Source organism: Meleagris gallopavo, chromosome 3, assembly GCF_905368555.1.
Source record: "Meleagris gallopavo chromosome 3, MGAL_WU_HG_1.1, whole genome shotgun sequence".
Lineage (NCBI taxonomy): Eukaryota > Metazoa > Chordata > Aves > Galliformes > Phasianidae > Meleagris > Meleagris gallopavo.
The window spans coordinates 74,444,366-74,462,682 of NC_139406.1; the positions used below are offsets into that span (position 1 = coordinate 74,444,366).

Consider the following 18,317-nt stretch of genomic DNA (forward strand, 5'->3'; position numbering starts at 1 on the left):
CCAGGGCCTGGTATGATCCTTGGCAAGTGAAAAGCTGGCCTTACGAATGGAACGGCACTGAGGCCGTGTCCCACACAGCGAGGTCTGGCATGACTGAGGTCACGGCTATGGCTTCGGCTTCAAACCAGTATGTTTGTCTAAAAGGAAAAGAAGGAAATCTGAGAGCAGCCACAGGGCTGTTGAACAAATTTCTCAATACAGCAGTGTTTTTTAGGTTTGCTGCTGAGTTACCTCAAGTGCTGCCATTAGAACAGGAAACACTCAGAATGTAATCATGTCAATCTGCTGAGAATTGCAATTTGCCTTTCTCAGATTTTTTTCCTTCTGAATTGCAAAGTGGATTGTCACGTGGAAGGCGCATGGAGGAAGGAGGCCTGGCTGCGAACCATGTGTGACAGCACTGCTGTGTTGAGATATGAACCAGGGCTGACATGCAGATGGATGTGCCGTCTTATCCCCCCGACCAGTGTTCTTACCGTGCACAAAATGTGATGAACGCCCGCATCACCTGCGCTGCCTTCATGCCTGGCAACTCTGCTCACAGCCTCTTCATGACAGTGGCTCTGCAGGACTTCAGGATTACCTGGCACAAGGCCTTGCCTCCCCTGGGTGCTGCAGAGCCTGACTTGGTACGTGCAGGGCCATTAGCAGCAGCTCCTCAGCTCGGCAGCGACATAGAAGTTGCTCCCAAGGCCTGTGCTGCTCTGTGAATAACAACCCTCCCAGGCTCTGTTCGGAAGGCCTATTCAAAAGCCAATTTTTCAAACCCTGTGGAGCCACCACAGCAGACATGGAGCACATCTGGAGTGTCCCCTTTTACCTCGTACCCAGCTGCCCTCTGTGCAGTCCTGACTTCATCTGCAGGCTGTAGTCCTCCTCTTCCCAGGCACAGCCAGGAGGTCTGCACAGCCCCCAGAGTCCCCTTACACACTGCATCACCCAAAGCATTGGAGCTGTGCTGGGAACAACACAAGGAGAAAGACTGGGGGACATGAGACCTGCTGGCAAGCAGTGGCTGCAGCAGTAGGGGTGGGTGAATCACAGGGTGAATCACAGGGAAAAGTATAGCTGGGTTGGCAGGACTTTCTGTGCCCCTCTGGCCCATCCCTTCTCCAGAAGGGACACCTGGAGCAGGGGGCCCAGGCCCATGGCCAGGTGGCTTCTGAACATCCCCAAGGAGGAGACCCCACAATCTCTGTGCAACCTGTGCCAGTGCTCCGGCACCACACTGCACAGGGCACCACTGAACAGAGTCTGGCTGCATCCTCTTGGTCAAAGCCTTCTCCTTGGATCTTTACAGACGCTGATGGGATCCTCCTGGACCTCCTCCATTCTGAACTGACCTCTCCTCGTACCAAAGATGTTGCAGGCCCTTCATCATCTTGGTGGCCCTTCATTGGAAGAATCACAGAATGGAAAGGGCTCCAGCCCTGATGCCCAAATATGCAGTAATGGTAACACAAGTATGTTGTCTATTCGCCCCAAATTAAAAATAGCAATGTTCCTAAAGCCACACCCTCAGACGTAGATTTATGAGGCCCTGAAAAACGGTGTGTCCCACACCACCACGTGCAATGCTTGTCCCCACCAGGAACCCCTCAGCAAGGAGCCATGCATGTGCTTGTTCTGACTAATATCTCTGGGCAAAGCCAAAACTATTTTAGACATTCTTTTGGGGATGGGAGTGAACTATTCATGAACTACTGCATGTTTTTCTCTGGAACACTGAAATACAAGCTGGCTCTGTTAGTCCTGGTGATTCAGGAATGTAAAGAATTATAGAACCATAGAATCAAAGAATAGTTTTATTTGGAAGATACCCTAAAGCCTACCCAATTCCAGCCCCATGCTGTGGGCAGTGTTACCACCCACCAGGTCAGGCTGCCCAGGGCCCATTCAACCTAGCCTTGGATGCCTTCAGGGAAGGCACATTTATGACCTCTGTGGGCAACCCATGCCAGTGCCTCACCACCCTCTGAGTGAAGAATTTCCTCCTAATAGCAAATAATTTCCCCTTCCTTAGTTTAAAACCATTCCCCCTTGTCCAATCACTATCTTCATGTGTAAAAAGTTGGTCCTCCTCTTTTTATAAATTCACTCTAAGTAATGGAAGGCTGCAGTGAAGTCTCTCTGGAGTCCTCTCTTCTCCATATTGAACAAGCCTGGCTCTGCCTTCTATCACAGCAGACTCTGAGCATTTCCATGGTCTCTTCTGGAGTGGCTCCAACAGCTCCAAAACAGTTCAAGTGACAACCACCTCTTGTTTGAAGGAAGTTGTGTGGGGAAAAAAAAAAAATAGATTAAATCTTCTTCCCATGACCCTAGAACCAGCAAGTTTTCCAGGCTCTGCTCAGTACTAAGCTGTAAGGCATGTCGTGAAGTGTGGGGGCACTTTGGGGGCATTTTTGCCCCAGTTGCTGTCTTGGTACACTTTGTTGAGTTTCAGGTCACATCCAGGTGGTTTTGGCTGTCACCTCTGGGCTGGGACTTCTGCAGCAGCACCAGGAGATACCTCTGCAGGAGAAGAGCAACCCAGGAAGATTCCTTTTAGCTAAGAAAAATAACTCATTAGGCAGGAAAAAATAAAAAAAAAAAGAAGAGGAAGAAGAAGAAGAAGAAGAAAACATATTGTTCAGGCAATTATATTCATTTCTCCAAACTAAGAGCTGCTGTAAGTCTCCTCTGCAGTCAAACATCTGTTTGAAAGGCAGCTGGCAGTGCAGAGCTGTATTTGTTTCTCTGGAAGTGAACTCTGTTGTGACGGGGCTGTTGCCATGGGAAATATCAGTGTTTGTCAAAACTTTAAGGAACAGCCCAGCACATGGAGGCTGTCAGCCTGAGCGCGGGGCTGAGGGCAATGGGAAATGGGAAATGGTGGCAAAGGGACTGCAGTGCGGGTGGGGATCTGCTCGTTAAATATCTTAGAGAAGGAAATAGGCAGCAGTGGGGGAAACAGAGTGTCAGTGCTGAAATACGAAGCGCAAACAAAACGCAGGGCAAGAGGCAGCACACGCCATTGGAAGCACCATTTCATTCCGCTTCAGAGCCAGAAGGAGTGGCATCATGCTCAGCCCTGGCACTGCACACCGTTGGTGCTCAGGGCTGTACCAGCACAGCAGAACAAGCCACAGCTACGCTGCTCAAGCGAAACATATGCTTTATTCTGCAGGCTATAAAGCCTACCAATATACTGCATCGGCGGTGTGTGGAAGTGGTGTGAGTTGATTCCTTGCTGCACTGATGATTTTTATTCAAGTAATTCAGGAAAACCCCATCTTTCAGGTCAATTAAAAATTTGCTTAAGTGTTGGAACGGTTTCAATGTGTGCTTGAATGGTTCCAGAAGCCAGTACTGTGCTTCTTAGACAGAGCCAAGGCAGCAGCAGACCCACTGGGGCTGAAGAATCCTTCTCCATCCCAGCAGCACTGTTGCAAAACTTAAACCCATTCGTATCTTTGAAAAATTTCATTTGACCATGGTGGCACTTTCATTGTTCCTTCCCTACACCTCCACCCGAGCACATCCCACAGCGGCTGCAATCACCCCAGCTGTATTTGGCAGAGCCAGACGAGCTGCCTCTGGGCTGTGGGACTTGAAGCTAGGCTATGGGCTCAGTGGTGTCTTCCTGACCACACCATGGCATCACCACCATTACCACACAGCCCAGTGTCTGTGCTGCAGGCGGCAGTGACACACACCACCATGGCTGGCCTGGCCTGAGGCATCAGGCCCACCCAAGGGCCCTCCCACCATGCCCTCATCCCCCCTGTGTGCTGGGAGCACTCCTCACACAGCCCAGGGAAACAGCCTCCCCCAAAAGTTAGGTTTGCCTTTTAGATCTCGCTGCATCTAGAACAGATTTCCTTTCTTTCTTTTGCTTTTTATAAATAGTCCGGGCTTCCTGCAGCTATTTTCCTGGCCTGGTGACTCACCATAGACTCATCAGGCTCCTTACATCGCTCGAACAGGGAAGTCTCTGGCACAGATAGAAAAGAAAAAGAGAGAGATCCCCCCAGCTGACATTAACAACTGGTTATGATGTGTTCCCATGGAAGACCTGAAACATGTCCTGCTGCCCCAGGGCCAGAAGGATTAGTGTTAAGATGAATCTGTGCAGGACAGAGGCGATGACACCTGGGCCTCCCAGTCTGTGCATCCTGTCCTGTCTCCTGCCTCCCTCGGGGCACTCACAGACAGAGCAATTGCTTCTCCTTAGGTCATTGCTGAGTGGCTTTGAGCAATTTAGTACACCAAGAAATTAACATGGCTGCCAAGCTTTCCATTTACTTCAGAGCAGGGCAGGACACTGAGCAGTCTGCATGCGATGCTTTCTAATTTTCTTCCCTATTTTGGAGAGGGGGTTGGGATTACCAGCTGCCTTTCGGGTAATTAAGCACCAAGAACCCTCCTTCCCAGGCAGGAGCATTGGGAATGGCTGAGCTCTCTCCTGGCAGCAAGCTCCTGGTGCCAGGCACCCAGCTAGCGCTGCGGGGGATCGCGGCCTTCGCAATTAGATGATGACAACTTGATGGAATTCAGCCCAGTACACACTGATGACACGATGAAGGGAGCTTATAAACAGGAGGCGGAACGGCTGTTTACAAGGGTGGATAGTGATAGGACAAGGGGGAATGATTTTAAACTGAGACAGGGGAGGTTTACATTAGATGTTAGGAGGAAGTTTTTCACTCAGAGGGTGGTGACACACTGGAACAGGTTGCCCAAGGAGGTTGTGGATGCCCCATCCCTGGATGCATTCAAGGCCAGGCTGGATGTGGCTCTGGGCAGCCTGGTCTGGTGGTAGGCAACCCTGCACATAGCAGGGGGGTTGAAACTAGATGATCATTGTGGTCCTTTTCAACCCAGGCCATTCTGATTCTATGATTCTGTGATGACTTTGTCCTTCATGGTGGAACACACAAGTCGGTAAAAAGTTTCACCAAAACTGTGGTACCATAGGAAAGGTTCTGAGTTATTTAACATATGACATTATTATCACCTGATTTATATTGCAGCACAGCAAATGCATCTATGGGCTGTCTGTGCATTCTCATCAATGTGATGAGGAGGCTCAAGATGTGTGTTGTTCTTGCTGATAAAGTGTCAAACTGTCCTTTGGAGCAAACAGGATGCAGCCCATGTCAAGGTACCCTGGAAAAGAGAGCACTGTGCAACATGTTCTACCCCACCGGGAAATGTATCCCAGAAACATTCACTGTGGCCGTATGTGATCTTCCCCAGCCCTTTCCCATGGAGAACAGCAGGTAGCGCGAGCCCTCAACACGCCTGTTCATTCATCCAGCATTTCTCCAGCCCTGATTGTGTGTTATAACTTTTCTGACAGCTTGTAAGTGTTTCCGTGGCGACAGAGTTATGTTGCCAAAGCAGACAAGTGAATCATCTATTTGCAGGAGACAGGCGAGCTGCCACGGGGATACCTTGTGTCCCTGCGTGCGGAGCAGCCCTGGGCTCAGTGCAGCCCTTCCCTCTGGCACAGGGGCACACGCCACGTCCGCAGGCGGCAGCGCCCAGCCGGGGCCATGGCTGGCTGGACATGGCCCCGCCAGGCAGCAGGGAGGAAGGAGGCCGCCGGGCTCACTGCTCTGCAGCCAGAGCTCCCTCATTGGCGTCTTGGTCCTGCCAGCGGCTGCGGCTCCCAGCCTGCTGCTATGTCTCAGGACCCCTCCTGTAAAATGCGCATTAGTTCATTTGTCTAGCATCCAGGCCTCCCACAAATGCTGTAATGGAAGTTATTGTTCTCCCAGCCACAGGGGAAATTATGACTTTTCCAGCTTTCTCCTCATGCAGAGATGAAGGCCCTGTGCACCACACGGACACGCTGGGTGTGTGGTGGGGGCTGCTGCAGTGCTGCAGGGGGTGACATGCCCCAAGCCCCCATACCCAACCAGGGTCTCCAAAAAATAACCCCAGGCTCTTATTTTGGTGCTGCAGCTGCAATCTGCAGTGCCATGTGCTGATCAGTGGGGCAAACCTGTACATGGGGTAAATTCACTGTTAAGACCCTGCCTTGAGCTGAGGGAGGCACTACCTTCCTTTTCAGTTCTGAGATTGAAGTGGGAGTCTTTCTTTCATTTAGCTCCCTGCAGTGCCTGAGATTTGCCAGCACTGTTCTGGTGAGCGATCCCAGCTCTGAACAGAGCCCTGCACCCTCCTGCCTGCTCCATGAGTGTGTAATTAGTGCTGATTCACCAGCTTAAACAGACCCACGTCACCTGGAGGTCTGACCCTGTGTATTTACCCAAAAAAGAAAATGTGAACACCCCAGGAGCTCTGTGATGCTCCTAGGGTCTGGCAGGAAGTATGATGTTGGGATGCACTGGTGATGCAAAGAAGCAGCAAATGGATGTGTACATGCTGAGACAAATTAATTGTTGTGTCCAGGCCAGTGCTCTCAGAAGGCCACCTGTTTTGCTGACTCTTCTGTGTCACTTCAGAGTGTGGAGAGGGTCTGGGAGCTTTGTAGTTGAAAGAACCTTCCTCCTGCTGGTCCACTCATAACATCACTGAACAGTTTGAGTTGGAAGGGACCTTTAAGATCAGCTATTTCCAACCCCTCTGCTTCAGGCAAGGACACCTCCCTCAAGACCAGGTTGCTCACAACCCCATCCAGCCTGACTCACTGGGCAACCAGTTCCAGTGTCTTACCACTCTCACAGTAAAGAATGTTTTCCTAATATCTGGTCTAAATCAGCCCTCTTCCAGTTTAAAACCATTTCCTCACATCCTGTCACTACATGACCTTGTACAAAGTCCTTCCCCAGCTTCCCTATACACCTCTCAGGTTCTGGAAGGCCACTGTAAGGTTCCATTCCTGGAACGCCAGTGTGCAGTGCTGGGGCTTACAGCATTGCAGGCAGATGGAGCTTCTTGCCTGGACACCCAGGTTTATGTGCAGCTCCCTTCAGCTTGGGGTGCTCCAAAGCCAGAAGGGAGCATCGAGGCAATCCCTGTCTGGCTGCCTTAAGTTATCTGTGTACATGGGAGCTTTTGGAGCCTGCTTCTAAAATGTAAAGTAGTGTGTGAGGTGAGAGGGAAGACCGGGACTCTGCTCATGGGGAAGTGTCTCCTACGCTGGGTTGTGTCCCCTCCTGGAACAAGAAGAAAGCATAATGACTCAGGGTTTTACTGCATAGGGCACTACATCAACTGGGAAAGGTAAGGAGTGCCCCAATCCTGATGCTACTTATCCTACAGGGAATGACAGTGAGTCAGCAGCCACACAGTCACGAAATATGGGAATCTCTGCAGGCAGAGGAGGGAATCAGAGCAGGACATGGAGGAGCCCGCATAAACAGAACCAAGCCATTATCCTCTGCACAAAGCAGCAGAAGGTAGAGAAAGGTGCTGCTTGCCGACTGCGGTGAAGGGAAAGCTTCCTGTCAGAGATGGCTCAGACTGCTGATTCTGAGCAGGCAGGCAGACCCGCAGCCTGCAGAAGGGTGAAATTCAACGCATACCTCTCTTGGTGTTGCTCATGACCAGCTCCAGGCAACATCACAGAGGAATCCCAATCCCACGCTGCACAGATGGTGGCTGCCACCTCTGCCTGATGGCTCGGCCATGTGCAACGTGGACTGTGTGTCACCCTGCAGAAGACACTGCAGTTCCACCATCATCAGAAAAACAATCATTTTAAACCAGCACTGTAGTGGCCCGCATAAGGACATTTATTTTTGGGTGCCTGGTGGAAAAGCGGGGGAAGGATGAAGAGCAGGGAGGGGAAAAGTATTCTAAGCATTAAGTGCAGACTTCAAATTCCACTCCTGTTGGCTTCACAGAGCTCATAAATCAAAGGTTGAGACAGATGGGTCTCACCAGTCAGGACATGCACTGTTGGACACTATATTTCACTCTGAGGCTCGCTTCCCTGCAAAGGGGTGAATACGACAAAGTTCTCATATGAACAAAAGAAGCCTGTATTAAAGAAAATTGCTTTTATTGTAAACAAAGTATAAAGTACAACATAAGAAATGTGCAAATCTTTAAAGTAGTCACAAAAGAGCGCATCTAGTACACTATTTTCAAATGGTTCACTTTCTGATAGGTGTCCTCGACATAATATGATAAAATATAGTGAAATTGACACATTATTTGTCACAAAATATACAGCTTTAATTCTAAGCTGTGTCTTTACTGCCTTGTTTAACTTTTCAAATCACAACTTTCTAATTTAATACAATACATAACATATCCATATCTCATTTTTAGTATAAACCATCTTTCAAAGAATAACATGGTCAAGAAGCCTAAGGTTCCTGTTTTTCTCTCTCAATCAACCCAAGTAGCTTACAGTTTCACTGTTTTTCTTAAAAGTACACTGTATCTGCTTATGAAAATCGCAGTGGTATGGAATTTGAGAGGGTATGAAGGAAACTGTAAGCATCACAAAAGCAGAAGCATCATACGATGCCTCAGTATAATCGGTTGTAATAATCATAAAGCTTTCAAAAGAAGCCAGGAAAATATTGCAAAGCCAATGAGGATTCACAAACATTTTACCCCCCACCTCCCACTGCCCACAGGGTGCCCCTCAGCACCCACCGATGCCCGTTCTGGGCAGCAGCACAAAGCTGGTGGCCCCAGGGCACGTGGCACCAATAATAGGACAGGCCCCACAGCTCCCAGAGCATGGCACCGACCCACCCGTACCACTGGGCCTGGAAATCTACTGAGCCCACCTACCAAGAAAAGGCAGCAGAAGTAGGAAAACCAATCTGTATTACCTCCAGCACGTACACCCTGGCTTTCAAGCCTGTGCCTGCACATTGCTGTCTATCTAATCTGTGCTGTACTGGCGATTCACAACCAACAGTTAAAATCTGTGCTGGTCTCAAGCATCAGCCGCAAACCTTCAGCAACACTGATGCTTGACTGATATATATATATAAATATATATATAGCATATATGAATAATCTGCAAAATTCAAAACCTGCACGACACGAGCTGCTCTGCTCTAGAACCTTCCCTTTCTCACCTCACCAGTGCAAAAGACACCCGCCATTTCAGCCAGCCCGAGTCTCTCAGCCCCACGCTGTGTCACTGCACACAGACCGCCTCTGCCTCCCTGCAGCGCTGCCATCAGCAGCTGGCACTGGAGAACCACAGAGCTGCAGCAAAAAGCTTTTTTTTTTTTTTTTAAATTTTTTTTTTTTCTTTTTTAACCTGGTATATCCCAGTGACAGCAGTTAATCCGCCACCTTCTGACCAAGTCCCTTCACTGCGCAGCCACCGACGGAGGCGGCACGGCGATGTCATTCAACTTGCTCACTTCCATTTGCCAGTTGGGCAGCTTCTTGGCGGAGAGGTGCCGCCGCGCGTGCTTCGTCAGGTGGTCGCTCCTCATGAACCGCCGCTCGCACATGGGGCACGCAAACTTCTTTTCCCCCGTGTGCGTCCTGCGGTGCCGGGACAGCTCGTCGGAGCGGGCAAACCTCCTCTCACAGCCCTTCCAGCTGCAGCTAAAGGGCTTCTCTCCTAGAAGAAGGAAAGCCATGAACACTGAGCAATCAACGCTATTGGCTTGACTGCCAGCAGCTGACTTTTCGAAAAAAGCATTTCCATTACAACCAAGCTCCACATAAATCATAATTACTTTTATATATATGAAATATGAAAAAAAGTGTACTAACATTTAAACATTGCAGACTAACTATCCTCAATACTAAGTAGTGCAGAAGGTGTGAAAAGTCCTCTGAAAAACAAACTATTTGAGATGCTCCCGATGCCTGCACACAGGGCTGATTTTAGTTCTGAGCTCCATGAGTGCCACAGATTATGGTGCCTCAGATTGACCCTACTGAGTGCTACTCCCTAATGCAGCCCATAATGATGTTGGTCCCATTCCCATGTAACAGAGCTCTGGCAGCACACCATGAGTCTCTGTGAAAACGCACGCGCCTCTTTTCACTACTGTGAATAAGAGCTGAGACACGAAGGTTGCTCAGAGATAACCAAAGTGGGAATAGCTTTGATTGGACACTTGCTTTTGTTCATAAAAGAATCCCTTTACGTTAACCTTAACCTACTTCTCACAAAGGCATTCTTTTGTAGAAGCCTAATAAGGCATCTGTAAGGACAGAAAAGCCTTTTCTACATTTGGACAGGGCCTTGCTTCCAATGCTTGTAAGATATGTTGCTGTCTGCCTTCTGACATGGAGCAAGGCCAGCATAAACTGCTGAATCAACTTCCCCCCGGGGTATTTCCTCTCTCAGATTAGGTGGCATTATAGTGCACACAATGAGAAAGAAGCCTTTCATTGCTGCCCCACAATATGCTCCATGAACAAATCCAGTAACTACAAGATTCTTAACAAGTAGTGCATACAGCTGCAACGTCATGTTAACTGTTAACAGCCAGAACGAGTGACCAACCTGTGTGTGTTCGGACGTGAGCCTTCAAATGGGAGCTCTTGAAGTAAGTTTTCCCACACCCCGGGTAGTTGCAAATGTGACTTCTTATTCTCGAAGAATCAACTGGAGGAGTGACTTTGGCTCCAGAAGGTACGAAGCCAGGAGCAGGGGCAATAGGAGAGAGCCTTGTGCCATTTGGGCTGAGGATCGGAGCCTTCGCGCTCGGCACAACTGGCTGGGGCACAACGAACATGACGGCGCCCTTGGGGACCTGTGTGCCCATGAGCACCATGGGCTGGCAGAGCGCAGGCGGCCGGCTGGCTGCAGCACTGGGTACCACAGCAGTCATGACAGAGTTGCTGGTGGACAGTGGGACCATCTGGCAGATCACCGGCACGGGGGGGGCTCCATTTCCCAGGACAGGGCATGGGGCTGCCATCGGTGCTGGCTGCTGCGCTGACCCAGAGACAGATGGACGCCTGCTGACCACAGGCTTTGTCGAGCGCTCAGGGCCAGCAGCTGGCTCTGCAGTTTCTCTTTCTGCAGCTGGCGATCGTCTGCTTTCATAACTCACTCTATTCAGTGCTGTAGCCGAGCACTCTTCTTTGCTGTCCAGTTTGCTATCGGTGTCCCATGAAGCACTATCCTGGTATTTCAGTACGCTGGCCGTTCTCGCTGGGCAGGTTTTGCGATTGCAGAGCTGAGCATCGGCCGTGTGGCGAATAACGCTGGTCGCTTGAGCCTTCAGGGCTCTGGGCGCGTGCGGCTCAGCCTCTCCTCGAGGTGTGGGGGTGGTGTGGGACAACTCCAGGTCGGATGGGCTGTACGGGGGGGTCAGGCACTGCAGGAAGAGGTGAGATTAGGGGGACATTTAACAACCTGCTACCACGCGTTACCAACTGCTGCCTCACGGACACAGAGAAACGAGCCTGCACATGGTAAGCACTTACAAATGCGGGGATGGTGCTGAAGTCTGCCACTCCAGGAAGCAGGGTCTCATCGCTGTCCTCTGACATGTCAGAGGCTGGGGTGATGGGTCTCACGTCTGCATGTTTCTTCAGATCAGACTTCCAGTTGCAGCTCATAGAAATCAGGGCCTCGACAGCCTCATAATCGCCTTTCTCAGGGGTGTTGTTCCAGAAATACTGAGCATCTCCCTGCTTCTCAGTCATCATCTCCATTTCTTCTTCCTGTTTGGGTCAGAGTTCAATAAGCCTTTAACTCGATGGCCTCGGCTAGCTAACAGCACGGAGCGCCTTGTGCAGGGAAACGTGCATGGTGACACGGGGTACAGCTACACTGCCCTCCTTACAGGATGCTTTCTGAAGTCATCTGTGGGGAAATCTGCCATCTGGTGAGGATGACACAGCACCTTGAGGCCAAACAACTTCCCCAAACCTTAAGCAATAGCTTAAGTTATTCCGTATTGTTGCGCCCGAAAGCTTAAAACAACAAAAGGCAACAGGGGACGGAGCCCAAATCCCCCCTCCCGCCGCAATCTCCTTCCATTCCCGCTCTGAACGGCCGCTCTGACCCGCGGCTACGAGGAGCCCAGGGCCGCTCCCTTCGGAACGCGTCAGCCGCCACTCGGTATTCCCACAGCGCTCGGGAGCGCATGCAGCCACGTTTACAGCCGTGAGGACGGCAGCTGGGGGTGCAGCACGTCGGGACACGCACGGTTTGGCGAACGCCGCACGGAACGGAGCTGCCGCCGGCAGTATCGCTCTGGGAGAGCTCCGTCGCACGGGGCAGCGCCGAGGCACGGCCGGCCGCACGGCCCGCCCCCATCCCCACCCCCACCCCTATCCCCATCTCTACCCCTATCCCCACCCCTATCCCTATCCCCATCCCCGCCCCCATCCCCGGCGGCCGTTGGGCGCGCGCCACCGTCACCTCGGCGCACCCCGCCGCCTCGCCTCGCCCCGCCCCCGCCCCGCCCCCATTGGCTGCCCCGGTCGGGGCGCGGTCGGGGCGGGGGCACGCGAACAAAGCGTGATCGGCGGCTGCTGGGAGCGCCGCGCGCCGACCTTTCCCCCAGTTCGCCGCGCGCCCGCCCCCGCCCTCTGACGGCGCAGGAAGGGAGCCGGGCAGCACCGCACCGCGGGGACGGGGCCGCGGCCACCGCGTCTGGCGGCGCATAGGCGAGAGGCTGCTCGCAGTACCGCTGCCCATCGCCCACAGCTCAGCCCGTCCCGCTGCCCGGTGCGGGGACGCCCGGCTCCCAGCTCCCCGCCCGCAGTGCCAGCGGCGCCCCCGCCTCGTACTCCTTCGCTCCCCTCACGCCGCCGTCCGGCCCCCGGGCTCTGCCGGTTCCCCCGTCTCGCCGTGCCCCTCCTCCTGCGCGCCCCCCGAGCTGCCCCCGCCGCAGCGCCCTCCCGCAGCCCCCGCTCACCGCGCGCCGTGCCGGGACCCCGCGCCGCCTCCGCCGGCCGTGCCCGCGCCGATTTTCCTCTTTTTGTCCGCCGCTCCCCATTCAGGTGGCGGCGGCTCCAGCGCCCCGCGCGGGTGGGCGGGGCGTCGCCCGCCCGGCAGCCAATCGGCGGCAAAGGTGTGTGAGGCGGCCGCCAATGGGCGCGAGGCGCCCCGCGCGTGATCGGCGGCTGCCCGGCGGCGTGGCCCGGGTGTCGGCGCGGCGTGGCTCGGGAGTCCGCGCGGCATGCGCGCTCCCGCCGTCATCCCGGCTGAGTCAGTGCATCCGGGCGGGGGTGGCCGCCGCCTCGCCGTGAGGTCACGCGGCCCCCCGCCCCTCCCCGCGGCGCGGAGGTGGCGCCTGGCTCCTCGCGGTGGCGCCGGGGGGATGCCCTCCTCCTCGAGTTCCCCGCCGCCCGCGATCGGGGGGGTCACGGCTCGGTGCGCGGCGGCCCGGCTCTGTGCTGCGGCATCGGCGGCACCGGGGAAACGCCCGCGGAGCGGCGTCTGCTCTGCCCGTGTCATTGAATGCGGTATGCAATATGAAGTGCTGTTCGCCTTGTCAGTGCTGCTATGGCAAGGTACCGGCGGTACGTGCTGCTCAGGTGGTGGTGCAGGGCTGAAAGTAAGCAACGCTTTGCGGCTCCTCACAGAAAAGACGTGGAAGTCCTGGAGCGTGTCCGCAGAAGGGCACCAAAACGGAAGGGTCTGGAGCACAAGTCTTATGGGAACGGCTGAGGGAGCTGGGATCGTTCAGTCAGGAGAAGGGGAGGCTCGGGGGAGACCTCATTGCTCTCTACAACTGCCCGAAGGGTGGCTGTGGTGGGGTGGAGTCTCTTCTCCCAGGTAACAGCGATGGGATGAGAGGTGAGGGCTGGGTGCTTGGCTGGGACGTGGGCAGCGAACGCTGCCTGAGGCAGTAGGGATGCAGCCAGGGCTGAGGGACCATGAAGAAGAGGGGACTTTGTGCCAGAGGGCATAGGCTTCGTGTGCCCAGATCCCTGAGGCCCTGCCATCCTGGTGGTGTGTCCTGGAGCAGCATTTCAGGCCACTGGGTTGAACTGGGAGGAGAGCCCTCAGAAAGGAGAGACCAAACTGCTCTTTGGCTCCTGCACCCCGTGGGAGCTCTGTTCCCCACACATCCCTGGCATCCATGGAGGTAAAGCTGCTCATTTTGCTGCAAACCCTCCCATGTGTGTTGGACTGCTCTTTCCTTCCCCATTCCTTCCCTGCTCTGCAGGCTGAGACTGTCTACAGCCACCTCTCCCAAAAATAACCCCTGCTTAAGAGGCTGGAAAATGTGACAGTTTATCTGCACATGCAGCGCAGAACTTATTTGTAATTAGCTTTAAGGCTGTCGTTTATTTTACCAGCCTGATTTCCACACCAGGCACATCGTGCGTGGCTGGCAGCGCTGCATTCCTCCCCATCCTACATAAGCCATCATCACATGGATGCATTCAGCACAGAGTTGCTCATGGCCCCATCTTCTCTCCAGAATATTTTGCCTGCCCCTGAGTCCATGCAGCCGTCATCCTGCCTTGCCTACAGGTCACTGCGTGGAAAGCTCCAGAGAGTGTTGGCAATGCTGTTGTTGACGTGGCTGCCATGGGGGTGGGGAGACCCAGACGCTCCTAATGAAGCCTGAGGCAAGTAAAAGGCACTTCTTTTCGTCAAATGTGCTGTTTTCAGTAAAAATGCTTTTCTCTTGGCAGCCAGTGGAAGCATCTGAGCTACAGTTGTCAGATCAAATGTGTGCTTTCCCTTTGGCCTCCCAAGGAAGATAGGGATGTGGTTTTATGCCATCTAGGAGTAATCTGATGTGTTTGCTTTTCATTCTGAAGATGTTTAGGAGTTTGACATTTAGCCCTTGTGGGTTATTTATTTATGCCTTTTACACTATATCTTATCTTTTCTAGAAAACCACTTACCCAGCCTGCATGTCGTATATTTTTGATGTGGAAAGATGTGGGATTGGGATGATAAATGAGGAAAGAGAATTGGCAACAGGACTGGAAAATCACTGGCCAACCAGGTAACTTCAGTCCTATCCGGCAGTCTGAACCTGAATTTCAGCATGCTCCATTAACCTGTGGCTTACCTTGGCTTTGTCATACAGAATTTACAAGGAGCCACAAGTGGCTCCTTTATCCTAGAGACTAGCAAGAAGCTGTGTTGCACTTATGAAAGGGCATGAATGATTATGTTAAACCTCGCATGTTGGATGAGTACTTCTATGGGTGTTGTGATTTAATTAACCATTTTGAATTTAACCCAATGATCAATTTAAATTACTGTTAAAAAAAAGTATCAGATACTTAGAAAGTGAACTAAAATTAAGCACTGTAGAGCGAGCTTGTGCAGCTGACAAAGCCACCTGTCCATGCTAAGTGTTTTTCCCGTTGGAAGCATTAGAAATACATTTGTTTGCTTTTTCATGCCCAAGCTGATCTTGCTCGTGACACAGTGACTAAATCGCTGCTGCATTTCCAGGATAAATTCCAGAGGCAAACAGATGGTGGTGTGAACAGAGCATTTTGTTTGACATACTAATGTGGTATGGAAGTCAGCAGGGACTTTCCTCCTCCTCACAAAGGTAACAGCATTTCTACACCTCAAATATTTTGATAACAGTCATATGAACAAAGTCATACGAACTTTTCTTTAAGCCTACCTGCATTTTCTAATTTTTGAACTGTTGAATAGTTTCAGCCACACGAAACAGACAAAATAGAGCAAAGCTATCAGTAAATGTAATATTGCAGGAACAGCAGATTAACAGCTCTGTGATGCCAATATTTGATCAACTCCCACTGCATGTGTGTTAGTTCATATTCAAGCAAGTGAATAGTTTCTGAATAGGGAAATGCAGGTGCAGAAGTGCAGGCAGATGTTCCTCATACAGTACAGCCTGTACTGCTTCCACTTTGACTCCCTGCACCCAGTACAACCCTCCAGTATGTCTTGGCAAGCCTTGAGTTTTCACATCCCACTGCCACCTCTTGTCAGATGCCTCTGCTCACATCATAGTGCAAAATACACCACTGGTGTGCTGTTAAGCAATCACCTCACTGTTAGTAATTGATTTTTTTTTTTTCCTTGAGATGTCCCAGAACTAAGGGCATGCTTTAGGGAGTCGTGGAGCTCAAGGCCTTGTGTCTCATTTAAAGAGACGTCATAAGAATCATGGCTTTGCCACACAGATAGCTCTGATAGTCTTTGGCAGTACAGCAAGAATTGAGCAATACTATTTTTTTTTAATTAAAAAAAAACAAAAACAAAAAAAAACACCCAAAGCCTCTGCGAAAGCCTGTTTTGGTGCTGCACACTGCAAGTATCTCAGCTGTATCAGAGTGATGCAGGGCTGCAGGATAGATCCCTGTTTAATGTCCAGATGCACAGCATGCAAGTAATGATGATTTTGTCAGTGGGAGGGAACCCCAGCAGTGAGATTGCCCTCATGACAAGAAAAGCTTGCCTAAAGTGCTTGTTAGGTGTGGCAGCCCCTGGACTTTGCCAAATGTACTCAACCCTGGAGGCTTTCATGCAGGTAACATAGGAGCAAGTCGGTGGGACTGAGAGGAGCAATAATTATGTGGGGAGTGTACAGGGAGCAGGAAAAGTGTTTGTCTTTGGTTCTCCAGTTGTTTCAGTGCCTCAGGCAGAGACAGGAGATGGCACAGAGCACACAGTGTGCGACTTGTCCTGACCACCTGCATGGCAGCAGGGTGCTGGCATCTGGCTGCTCCCTGAACTCCTCCCTGCGGCTCACTTTGGTCCTGCAGCCCAGATTGCAGGGCACACACCTCATTCCTGAAGCTTAGCATGGGGGTGTGTGTCTCAGTTCTGTGTCTCATTGCTGGAGAGATACACTTTGCTCTCAAGGCTCACTGCTGTCAAGATTCAAGTTCCTCTGTCCCACATTATCCTTGGAGGCACACTGCACCTCAGTCCCACCAAGACTTACTCTGCAGGAGCTTGCAGCCCCAGCAGAAAGGAGGGGGCTGTGCGAGCCATAGCAAGGAGCAGAGTGATGCCCTGACACCAGGGAGGTTCTTTTGGAAGAAGAGAGCACTGGTTTGTCCCTAATAGATGAATCATGCATTACTGGTGGCATCCGCTCCACAGACTGATCCTTAGTAGCCAGTTATGATATCCAAAAAAAGGTTGTGGTTGCCAGCTTCCAAAGGAGAGTGCTGGTTCTCTTTTCTGTGGAGATGGATCCATTAAGGCACGTGCCTGATTTAAGGGGCTGACAGGCAGTCTTTATAAAGAACTGACTATCTGATCTCACCCCTGGCTTTTGCCTTCCTGTTCTTACAATATTCTGAGTTGGAAAGGACCCAGAGGAGTCATCAAGTCCAACTCCCAGCTCCTCACAGGACCACCCCAAATCCAAACCCGGTGTCTGAGAGCGCTGCCCAAACTCTCCCTGAACTCCGGCACTCGGGGCCGTGCCCACTGCCCTGGGCAGCCCGTTCCGTGCCCACCGCCCTCTGGTGCAGACCCTGTCCCTGACCCCCACCCGCCCCTCCCTGACGCAGCTCCATGCCGTTCCCTCGGGCCCTGGCGCTGTCGCACAGAGCAGAGCTCAGCGCTGCCCCTCCGCTCCCTGTGAGGAGCTGCAGCCGCCATCGGGCCTCCCCTCAGCTCCTCTGCTCTGGGCTGCACAAACACAGCGGCCTCAGCGCTCCTCATAACATCTCGGCCTCCAGACCTATCCCATGTCTGTAGCCTCCTTTGGACACACTCTAATAGTTTAATCTCCTTCCAGTACTGTGACACCCAAGCTGCACCCAGTGCTCAAGGTGAGGCTGCACAGCACAGAATGGGACAGCCCTTCAGTCAACTGCTCTAAGTCCAAAGTCTCCTTTCCCCAAGGGGAAGAAGGGACCGCAGATGAGGTCAATGCCTGGAAGGCTGCAGGTGCCTATACCCATACCTGTTGCAAAACAGCAGCTGAGGGCTGTGTGGTGGGGCCTGGTGAGTGTGCTGGCTGGGGAGGCCAAGGAGACCTGGAGTGGGTAGAGCTCTGGCACAGCTCTCATGCTCCTGCTTGTCTCTGCCATGGGTGCAAATCATCTGCTCCAGAGGAGCCTTGTTTGAGCAGCTGGGAAGCAGGCCAGTCTGTACTGCATGGCCCTGATCCCGAGGTTGTTCTCTGGTTCAGATAGCAAAGTGAATGTAACTGTACCCAGAGACTTTGTGGGTGGGATTCATCTAAGATTAGGTGCTTGTAGCACAAGCATTTGTTTTTATAGCTCTTTTATGGCTGTTGACGTGGTAGTAAATATAAACCCTGGGGTTTGGGCATGTTTCATTCTTTACCCTGATATGGGATGAATTGCACTCAGCTCTGCTGACTCCATCTCCAGTGCTGATGATGAGAACCTGGATGGCTTCTGCAGGTGGGTAAGCCCACAAAGTAGATTGGTGAGGTGAGGGGAATCCCACCGTGAGTACCCGGAAGGTGAGGAGAGCCATCAACTGGGCAGAGGAGGGCTTCAAGGGGCAAAGCACTCAGGCCTCACTGGCT

At 52.2% G+C, this 18,317-nt stretch overlaps 2 protein-coding genes across 15 annotated transcripts in view; one reads left to right on the plus strand and one right to left on the minus strand.

Moving 5' to 3' along the window:
* Positions 1–7,940: 7,940 nt before the first annotated feature.
* Positions 7,941–12,902, minus strand: KLF10 (KLF transcription factor 10). Of its 2 annotated transcripts, none has more exons than XM_085221521.1 (4): positions 12,765–12,902; positions 11,323–11,562; positions 10,394–11,213; positions 7,941–9,496 (listed from the first exon to the last, which is right to left on the minus strand). In XM_085221521.1, exons 1-4 carry the CDS (start codon positions 12,843–12,845, stop codon positions 9,237–9,239), a joined length of 1,401 nt encoding a protein of 466 aa, XP_085077647.1. In that variant the 5' UTR covers positions 12,846–12,902; the 3' UTR covers positions 7,941–9,236. The 2 variants fall into 2 exon arrangements, with proteins under 2 accessions (XP_085077647.1, XP_010707492.2); XM_010709190.4 differs by lacking the exon at positions 12,765–12,902 and adding an exon at positions 11,907–12,043.
* Positions 12,903–13,007: 105 nt separating this feature from the next.
* Positions 13,008–18,317, plus strand: part of LOC146544775 (uncharacterized) — a 32,984-nt gene continuing 27,674 nt past the window's right edge. For 5 of the 13 annotated variants that reach the window (XM_085221525.1, XM_085221526.1, XM_085221528.1 and 2 more), the window contains exons 1-3: positions 13,029–13,406; positions 14,701–14,816; positions 15,275–15,377. In XM_085221525.1, coding sequence (XP_085077651.1) covers positions 13,029–13,406; positions 14,701–14,816; positions 15,275–15,308 — 528 coding nt within the window. In that variant the 3' untranslated portion in view covers positions 15,309–15,377. Of the gene's footprint in view, positions 13,407–13,434; positions 13,941–14,279; positions 14,431–14,700; positions 14,817–15,274; positions 15,378–18,317 lie in introns of all 13 variants that reach the window. The other 8 variants (XR_014882634.1, XR_014882636.1, XR_014882637.1 and 5 more) reach the window with 8 other exon arrangements.